General features: G+C 51.8%; 1 protein-coding gene across 1 annotated transcript; it reads right to left on the bottom strand.

The window, feature by feature from the left end:
• Positions 1–2,718: 2,718 nt before the first annotated feature.
• On the bottom strand, positions 2,719–6,382 carry GDF5 (growth differentiation factor 5). The gene is made up of 2 exons (XM_057703341.1): positions 5,758–6,382; positions 2,719–3,593 (listed from the first exon to the last, which is right to left on the bottom strand). The coding sequence occupies exons 1-2, from the start codon at positions 6,380–6,382 to the stop codon at positions 2,719–2,721; spliced, it is 1,500 nt and encodes a 499-aa protein (XP_057559324.1).
• Positions 6,383–10,301: the final 3,919 nt, after the last annotated feature.

The following is a 10,301-nucleotide window of genomic DNA, read 5'->3' as shown; positions in this document are numbered from 1 at the left end:
AAAGAATACTGAGGCCTGCAGGAGATCTGCAGCTACACCTCTGGATTGTCAGCTTCTCATCTGTAAAAATGGGAGAGCAGGGGTAATGTGCTTTGCCCTGCCTGCTTCTCAAGACTGTTTGAGGCACAATAATGATAACAGCTGACATTTGTTGAGTGCCACCTCTGTGCCAGCTACAGTGTTGAGTGTCTTTCGTATCCTCACAGTTAGGCCCCCCCCTTTTTCACAAATAAGGAAATCAAGGTTTGTGGAATTAGGCGATTTGCCCAAGGCCTCTAAATCTAAGTGACAAATCTTGACATTTGAAACTGGGCTGCCTTTTGAGCCCATCAGAGCTGTGGGACCACGGCTGAGAGTGTGTCTGTGAACTCTAAAGAATGATATAAGCCTGTATCCTTTGGTACGAGAATGTCCTGTACAAGTATGCAGCCTGTTATGATTGGAACTGGAGGTGGGTGCCTGGTGGGGATAATTTTCCAAGGGGGTAGTTGAATAGATCAGATGGTTAGGATGGAAGGGCTATTTCCACCCACAGTGATCTGATTGGTTCCCCATAGTCTGGGTGGGAAAGGGGGGCAAGTATACACACACACCCTAGGACAGGTGGAGGTGGGAGAGGAAGCTCCTAGGGTATCAAGTCGGAGCCAAAAGGGCCTCCAGCAGGAAGCGCAACGTGGCTGAGATGCCTTGAAGCTCTCTGATAAGGATAAGGCAGGGAGAGCGCCAATCTGTCAGACTTTCCAAGAAACCAGGGACGTACAGCCCAGGAAATCAGTACACGTAGGAGCCTGCCCCACCCGTGATCCCTTGGTCCCCTGCCTCTCTGCCCTCAGGTCTCCAGCCACCCTGTTTCTACACTGCTCTCCCTGTGTCCACAGCCCACTGCTTGGCCCCCTGGGCACCTCCCTTCCAGGCTCACTCTCCTCTCACATACACCAGAACTCTGTCTGCCGTGGCAGTTCCTTTGTTTACTTCCAGAGCTCGCAGGCCTGCCCCCAGCCAAACACAACGAAACCCGGCCAGGGAGGGCTAGGCTCCAGGCTCAGGCTGGCCCCTCAGGGACAGGGAATGGCCTCCAAGCCAGGGAGGCAGCTCAAAGGTACGCTTCCACCCACCCTGGGCTCTTGCTTCAGGTCCTGACAACCCAGGTTTCAGGCCTAGAGGGAAGGGACACAGGATCTGCCCAGAGCTGGGCAAGAATCCTCACTGTTGAAACAGCTTTGGCTAGGAGCCCCAGGAATCAAAGACCCAGCTGGAGAGAGGTGGGGAAAATTTTGAGGCCCCCTGGATGGGAAGCAGAGGCCTAGGCTCTCTTCTCCTGGTCCTCCCTCTCTTCAGCGGGGCAGAACCTGGTCCCGAGCCATTAGAACGAGGACTCAAGTACCCAAATTTCCCTACCACGGGCTATATTCCCCTCCCAATAGTTCACGCCTCGCTCTTCCCCAGAGGTTCTAGTGGAGAAGGGAAGTAGGCATTTACTCTGGGCCAAGCCCCAAGCGGGAAACACTGTCAGGATGTGTCTGGCATTGGTCTGTATAAGGTCAGTAAGGTCAGTGGGGAGGTTACTTATCTAATGTATAATTATGTATTGATATACTGTATAATATAAAGGGGAGGGGCTCCAGTTGTTTCTAGAAATGGGGTGAAGGGGTGGAAGTTGTGCCGAGCTGGAGGGTAGCAGGGCCGCAGGTAAGATCATGTGAAGAAGAGTGGAGGATGCCCCAACAGAAAGGAGATGCCCCAATAGGGGAATAGGAGATCGTGGCGGCCCATGTTTCCCAGGGGGAGGTGGAGGGCCCTTTAAATGGTGACCAGTTGATTCTGTGAGTATGAGGTGGGGGTGAGGGGACAGAGCAGATACTGGTGAATGAAGTGGGGGTGATTTTAGAAGAAATGAAATCCCCAATTTCCTTCCCATTTATGGATCCATTTTGGAGACAACAAGCTTGACTAAGGAATGTTAAAAGGAAATCTGACTCTATTGCTAGGCCCCAGTGGAATAGATGGAGCTCTAGAAGAAAACCGGGATTGGGGTTAGAGGTAGCACTGGCTCTGCTCAGCCTGTACTCTCTGTCCCCTTCTGCTCCAGGCAGGCCACTTCCCCGCTCTGGGTCAGTCATTCTTTGAAGGGTCACTGGGTCTCCTGGGGTAAACAAGAAATCTGCCACCGTTTTAGGCACAGTTTTGCTTTTCATCTCATCAATGTACATTTTAATCTAACAGTCTAACAGCCTCACACTCCTCACCCCTGCCCAAGCCCACTCCCCCTCTTTCCCACCCCTGCCCAATCAGCATCCATCTGCCCCAGGGGCGGAAATGCACCAGGCACAAGGGTGATTCACGGAGGAGGTGGCTCCCGTGGCTCTCCCGAGGAGCGCCCTCCCTGGAGAGTCTGGCCCAGGTGAGGAGAGGTCGTGGGCTGAGTCTCATTGGAAAACAAGACCTCCTGGGTCTCAGTCCCATTCAGAGTCTGTCTCCCTGGGTCTGTCCCTGCCAGTCAGAGCAACAGAAGGGCAGAAATCCTCAGACAGGGGGACTTGTGGATAGAAAGTGACCTTCAGCCCAAGTCCCACCCCGAGAGTGAACAAGGCTGCTGAAATCCTTTCATGCGGGCTGTGTAGATGCTCCTGGCTGTAGCTTCCCGACCCGTCTATGATTCAGGGGTGCGGGGAGGGGCTCCTGGGGATGTGCCGCCCAGGAAGACAGAGGCCAGTGCTGCTACCTGCAGCCACAAGATTCCACGACCATGTCCTCATACTGCTTATAGACCACGTTGTTGGCGGAGTCGATGAAGAGGATGCTAATGGGACTCAGCCGTGTGGGCACACAGCAGGTGGGTGGCGTGGACTCAGGGTCCATGGAGTTCATCAGGGTCTGGATGACCGCATGGTTCGTGGGCTCCAGGTGGGAGCGCAGGGGGAACTCGCATAGCCCCTCGCAATGGAAGGCCTCATACTCCAGGGGCGCGATAATCCAGTCGTCCCAGCCCATGTCCTTGAAGTTGACATGCAGCGCCTTCCGACTGCAGCGGGCCTTGGGGTTCTTGCTGGGCCGCTTGCCCTGGCGCGTGGCCAGTGGGGCCCGCCGTTTTCGCCTCTGGCTGAACAGGTACTCATACACGGTCTTATCATCTTGGCCAGAGCGGGCCTTAATCTCATTAAAGAACAGGTCCCGTTTTTTGGTGCGGCCAAACACCAGGAACAGGGCCTTCTCGTGGACCTGCCGGGCAGCGCGGTCAAAGCCCAGGCCACGGAGGTCCACGGCCCGGCCCCGTTCCCAGGCCTCCAGCTCCAGGCACAGCTGGGCCGAGTTCTTAAAGTTTCGGAAGAGCTTCCAGATGTCGAACACCTCCCAGCCAGATCCGTCCAGGCCTGGCACGGAGCGCACATCCAGCAAGGCTGCCGGCTGTCGGCCGCTGGGGCAGCTGGACAGCTTCAGCTGGGCAGCCCGCCCGCTGCCGGGGGCCACCAGCTTGGCCGTGTCCGAGGGCTTCTTCCGCAAGATCCGCAGCTCGGCCCCTAGTAGCCCATCCTTCTCCAGGGCACTAATGTCAAACACGTACCTCTGCTTCCTGACCGCAGGACCTCGGTCATCTAGAGAGAACACCCAGAAGTCATTCCTTGCAACCTCACCAAGGGAGCCAGTCACCTCAAGGCCTCAGGGGAGGACCACAGTTCTTCTCCCCTCGAGACAGCTTTCTTTAACCTCTTCCCCACTCTGACAGAGGCCAAGACCCAAATCACTGAGAGCCTTTTTCAAAATAAGGGAGCTTCCTACACAGTCAACCAAGTAGGGTTGTTGATCTGTAGATGTGGCTGTTGGTGACTGGAGTGATTCTGGGTGTTTGTGTCAATGAGATGCATAGCAGAGGTCCATCAGCCTTAGAACTGCCTTCTACCTGTCCCTCTCCTGTCTGCTATCCAACATGACATCTCTTATCCAATATGTTATCCAATACTATATCTCCAATATAATGACCCCTGTGTTTCCAGAGGAGGAAACTGAGGCTCAGAGAAGTCAGTAACTTGCTCAAGGTCATGCAGCTGGGAAAAATCAGAGCTGGAATTCCAGCCTAGAACTTTTTACACTCCATTCTGAGCTGCTTCTACTACACTATGCCTTAAAGAAGATCTTAGTGTTATTGTTTTACAGATAAGGCACAGAGATGGGGAGTGACTTGCCTAAAGTCACACAGCAAGTTAATGACAAAGCTGATCTATAATCCAATTTGCTGGCTTCCCTGTCTAATGATTTTTGTTTGTTTCTTACCCTGCTGGGTGTGTGAGAGTGTGTGTGTGTGTGAATGACAGTTTGTGTGTGTAAGTATGATTGGGTTCATATGTGAGTTTGAAAAGTAATGCATATTTGAGTGACATGTTTTATGCATGTACAATTGGGCTTGTGTGAATATTTGCAGGGTATATATGTATAGGTGTCTGTCTATATGTAAGAAGATTCCACGTATATATGTAAAGTGTGTGTACATGTGTATAATTCAGCATGTATGTACAAATACAAGGCTGTGTACAGGAAGCTCAGTAGTATGCCCGAATCAGCATGCCCTCCTTCCTAAATACCAATTTGCCATTGGGAAACATTCATAATATTGCTCTAGAAGGTGACTAATTAGGCCTTTAAACTCCCCATCTTCCCCCCTCCAAGCTCCCTTAGAGCTGGGGGGCACAAGGACTGACTTTATGATTCCCGGAGGGGTCACAGCTTTCTCCGGCTGGGCAGGCAGCCAGGCCACCTCCCCCACCTCAGCCAGACCTGCTGCTTCTGTGCCTCACCCGCCCTCTGTCCTTCCCCCACCGGCCAGCTCTAATGAGGAGACGCTTCTCCTCTCTGACCCCTCCCCCACCCTGCCAGCCCAAATCCCAGAACCAGAACATAGGAGCTGCAGTCAGGTCCACCTCCCTCTTCACACTTATGGAGAAACTGAGGTCCTGAGAGGGGAGGGACTTGCTGAGATCACACAGCAAGCTGAGAGGAAAAGCCAAGAAGTGATGCGAGGTGGGCAGAGGGAGCCGTGAGGGGAGCAGATTGTCTCTTGGGTTCATGATAAAAATGATCCGTGTTTAGGACAGGACATAGAGTTTTCATGTTTGAAGGGCTCTCAGAAATCTCCCAGTCCAACCTCCATAGAGCTGTACTGATGGGGAAACTGAGACCCCAAAGGCAGAAGGGGTCTTCCCAAGCTCACACGGTAAGTTAGACCTTAGGTCTGTTGTCCACCCCACCCCCCATATATCTCAAGGTCATTCCACGACTCCAAGATGCCTCATGTACTGTCTTCACCTATCCTGTCTCCTCTGCCCCCTTAGCCTGAAGGCAAAGTGGCAGAACCATGGGTATCTGAGGTTAATGTCTCTCTCTGCCATCTGAGAAAACCTACAACCCCCTGCAGCCTGGAAAGTCTGGCCAACTCACGTAAGAACAGAGCATGGCCCGGTAATCAAGAGTCTTAAAGGCTGGTCCCCAACTCTGCCACCAACAGGCAGGTCTTGTCTCCTTCCCAGGCTTCAGTAACCCCCTCTGCACCTTGTGGGAATGATACTTGGTGATCCCCAGGTGCCCTCCAGCTCTGACATGCCAGTAGCCTGGGACCGGGTGTGTGTGAGGTAAGTCCCAGATACCACCCCAGGCCAGATGCACACGCTGGGTCCCACCAGTGCGGTGTCCGGGCTCTAAGAGCCCCCTCCGTGCATGCAGATGTCCCTCCCTCTGAGCCGTGCCCCAGCCACCCCGCCCCCTCACCTTGCCCTTTGTCAATAAAGCTGGTGATGGTGTTGGCCAGGCCAGCCTCCAACTTCACGCTGCTGTTGCCTCCCTTTCTGTCAGCATCGGACAGCGTCCTGTACAGCGAGAGCATGTACTCGTGGGGCGTGATGGGGGGTGGGCGGAACGGCTCCTTGGGCTCACGAGGGGACCCAGGCTCCCTGGCCTTCTTCAGCAGGAAGGGGCTGGGGACAGATCCTGCTTTGGGGGGTGCCTTACCCCCAGGAAGCTGTCCTTTTGGGGTCACAGTCCGCGCTGCAGCCTGCCTTGTCTGGGGAGGGTGTCGTGGCTTGGGTTCAGGGCCACCCGATCTGGGGGGCAGCTTTTTGGGTTCATCCTTCTTGGGCTGTGTCAGGCCTCCTGTCTGCCCGGTGCCCCCCTTTGCCCTGGCATTGGTGGCCCCCCCACCATAGCTGTGACCCCCCGGCCTGAAGGTGTTCTGGGCCAGAGGGGGCCTTTCCTTGGCTTCTGCTTTGGCCAATCCTGGCCTGGACCCCTGGGGTCTCTGGCCCAAGTCAGGGGCTCCCAACACAGTGCAGATGAATCCCAGGTCCAGCCAAGCCAGGTGCCAAAGCAAGAAAGCGAGGAGTTTGGGGGGTCTCATCCTCTGGCCAGCTGCTGAATGACACCAAAGAGAACAGCGGCAGCAGCGAAGGTGGCTCTGGTTTGGCAGGAAAAACCATGAAAGGAGCGGACCCTCAAAAGCAGCGGCGGCAGCAGTAGCAGCAGAAGCAAAGGCTTTCTCCTCGGTCTGAGACTCTTGAAGTCTGCCGGGTGTGTGTTTGTATCCAGTCCCATAGTGGAAGTGCTCTCGTATCCAGACGTGCACCGTCTCCAGTCAGCAGCTGAAAATAACTCGTTCTTGAAAGGAGAAAGCCGACCGCCCCCTTTCTCCTGCACAACTGACTGAGGGCTTGAAGGAGGCTTGTATGAGGCTGAGGGATTTTTCCAAGAAGGAAGAATGGCGTAATGCTGCCTGTGTGCTCCAGTTTTTTGTTTTTTTTTTTTTAAGTTTTGAATCCTTTCCAGTGAAAATACTTACACACACACACACACACACACACACACACACACACACACGCCTGCAGGTGCTCAGAAAAAATCTTTTACAAACCTGAACTCAGGAATTGGAAACGGAATTCCAACCCAAACCAATTTAATTACTCTCTGATGTCATGCTGTCTAAACTCATTTAAGTGCGATATATTTATGTGAAAAAAATCACCGCTGCCCTCTGAGGCCATGGCTCACGGGGGCTCTTGGCACAGAGCCCGTGGGGGGATTCTAGGTTTGGGGGGGAGCTCTCAGTCCCATGGAGCAGACTCAGGGGTCTTCACCTCCGTGTCATGGGGCAGCCCACCCCACCTTCCTGAAGAGAGATGCTGAGGAATGAACTCAAGGATCTTCAGCCCCAGAAGCACGAGGAGTGTGGGTTTCCAGTTAAGTCCTTGGGGTGTTTTTAAAGCAACCTCTGCGTCTAGTCTGGGACTTGATTTGTTGTTGGGGGGGCAGCACAGATGGCAGCATTTACCCACAGCTTCTTTTATTTTAATAAACTTGTGGTGACCCAGAGACAGAAAAATATCAGAACCCACTACACCCCTCCCCCCAAATGCCACTGACTGAGCTCAGATCTTTAGGCTTTGGGGGCGCTGCTGCCCTGAGCCCACTCCTTGAATGGAGGCAGGTTCAGAGTGTACCTCACTGCCACCCCAGCAAAGACAGACTCAGTTTTGTTCGGAGGGACTGGCTGAGTCCAGAGGTGGCAGCCCCAGCCTGGGGCAGCAGCGGCCCCTGCAGGAGGCTGGAAAAATGATTTCCCACACGATGCTTTTCTGGTAGTTCTGTAAGAAGTCTGAATTCCAGCTGGGCTCATGGGGGGAAAACTGTTCCCTTTACCTGGAATGGCCTCCTTTCACTCCCACAACGGGAAGAAGTCCTCCTCATCCTGAGAGCTTCAGCTGAAAATTCACCTCCTCCAGGAAGCCTTCCCTGATCCCCAGACAGAGCCAATTACCCCTTCTTGAACATTTTGCTGCAACACATCACACTGTGAGAGATATAGCAGCGGTAGAAGCCATGGTCAGGTAGGCTTCCTTCTTTTCTTTTTCTTTTCCTTTTTCTTTTCTCTTTTTTTCTTTTTTCTTTTTGGCCACACCACGCAGCATGCGGGATCTTAGTTTCCCAATCAGGGATTGAAACTGTGCCCCCAGCAGTGGAAGCGTGGAGTCTTAACCACTGGATTGCCAGAGAAGTCCCTTTTATTTACTTATTTTTAGGCTTCCTTCTTAATGCAAGAGTCTTCGAGCCTGACTGATAGAGATCTGTTCGTACTCTAAGGTCACCAGATTGGTTTCCCAGCACAACCTGGCACAGAGGAGAAGCTCAGTAAGTACTTGATGAATGAGAGAAGATGAAACTCACAGCCAGGGTGTCCAGATGCCCAACCAGCCTTTTCATAGTGATAACGTCCAGATCCTCGCTGATCTTCAGAGCACAGCTGCATAACTTGGCTATTTCATCTGGTGCTCCTAGGTCAGAAACCCCAAGAGAGCTCCACCTGCCCATCTCAGAGGATCAGTACACCACCAGACACTCTTTGGGGGGAGCTTTAAGGAAGAGGGGAATTCCTTAATATCTCTCCGGTTGCCCAGATTCACAACACTTGGCTTCCCTTTTGACTTGTCCACTTAAGCGGTCATCTCTGGGGTTCCTTCCTCTCCATGCCCCCCACCTCGCTGTCTCAGTCCTTCTCACGGCCTGTCCTAATATAATTCCCTTATAACCGGCTTCTAGGCCTCCTGGATCTCTCTGTTCCAATCCTCCCTCTCTCTAAAACCTGCCCGTTGAAAAGTGCCAACTCATGTGCCCTTTCCTCCATGAAGCCTTCCCTCATTCATCAGAAAATCCACACTCCTGATTTGCCATCGCACATTTTCTGTGCGCCTTTCCATTTTGGCAGCTGAAAGATTATCCAGTTCTGCCTCTGCTGCCCTGTCTCAGACACAGTTCATGTCTTCTACTTTGTGTACTTTTTTTCATTTTTAAAAATCATAACGTAATTCCTTATAGCAGTAATAATTTATTTATATACCTGTCTCCCCTGTTAGATTATGACTAGACTGCGCCATATTTATCTTCCAATTATTCGCAGGGCTGGGCACAGGGCCCAGCACATAGCGGGTTCTCAGTGTGCCGTATGGATGAATGAATCTCTGACCAGCCCTTATATACAAAAGCCATCATTTTCTACTTTAAGGTACAGTTGCTTGTAGACATATCCTGCCTTCCCTGCTGGACTCTGGGTTCCTTAAAAGGAGGGATTCTTGTCTTGCCACTTATTAGGTACTTTGTAAGTTTGAGTGAGTGAATAAATAAAGGGACGAATAAACCAAACAATCGGGAATTCCCTGGAGGTCCAGTGGTTAGTACTCCACATTCTCACTGCCGAGGGCCCAGGTTCAATCCCTGGTCAGGGGAACTAAAATCCCACAAGCCACGTGGCCAAACTACACAAACAAATGAACAAAAATAAATCAAACGATCAAGATGTCCCGGAACATGGCTTGATAAAGAATTAAGGGCTCTGGAGACAAACAGGCCTGGTTTTGAATTCTAGTTCCGCTATATGCTTTAGTATATTGTATGATCTTTGAAAGCCTCTAAAACTCTCTGAAACTCTGAACAAGAATCATGACAGTACCTGCCTCACAGGGTGTTTGTGGGGGATTCAATTGAATAAATTACAAAAAGTGATTAGCCTGGTACCTGGCAAATAATAATAGCTACTGTTTATTGAGCAAGTACTGGAGTAAACTAGACTCAGGCTTTTGTATCCCACTTCATTTTTATCGTATCTTCACAATAACTCTATGATGAAGGTACTCTCAGTACCCTGATTTTGCAGATGAAGAAACTAAAGCTTAGAAAGGTTAAATTACTTTTTAAGCCTAATTCCTTCTCTGACACATTTTATACCAAAGAACCCTAACCTGACTTCTAAAAACATAAGAAGTGAAAGAGTGGTAGGGGGCAATTATGGTATTCTTGGCTTTTAGTCAAGGGCTCATCCGATCGGCTGGGACTTTGGGGACAATGGAGGATTCAGAGCAGGGCTGTTATCTGGGGACCAGGGAACTCCAGAAATGGGGTGGGAGTTGGGAAGGGGGACTCTGAGCTTGCTTAGAAGACCCTCTCCAGGGAGGAGCTCAGGGGACTGGCCTGGCTCTCACTAGAAAGGTGACTAATCACTTCGGTCCCCTCTGGTAATTGCAACCAGATGCTGCCGCTGGCAGCGCTTCAGTCTCAACATGTTTAATTACTGGGACACAGAGTCCCTCGCCTCCCCCATGTCCCCCTATCTCCCCCTCTCCTGTCAGCAATATTAATTTCAAACTCGAGGTAGAGGATTGGAGTCTTGGGAAGCCACTGGCATGGAAACAAGCTTTACAGTCCCTTCTACCAGGTAGAGTTTTTAACTTCTATACATGATTCCCCATCCATCTCACTGGCATGCCACAAAA

The sequence above is a fragment of the Hippopotamus amphibius genome, chromosome 12, assembly GCF_030028045.1.
Source record: "Hippopotamus amphibius kiboko isolate mHipAmp2 chromosome 12, mHipAmp2.hap2, whole genome shotgun sequence".
Taxonomy (NCBI): domain Eukaryota; kingdom Metazoa; phylum Chordata; class Mammalia; order Artiodactyla; family Hippopotamidae; genus Hippopotamus; species Hippopotamus amphibius.
The sequence above is the reverse complement of the archived record's forward strand: the minus strand, read 5'-3'. Positions and strand labels throughout refer to the sequence as shown.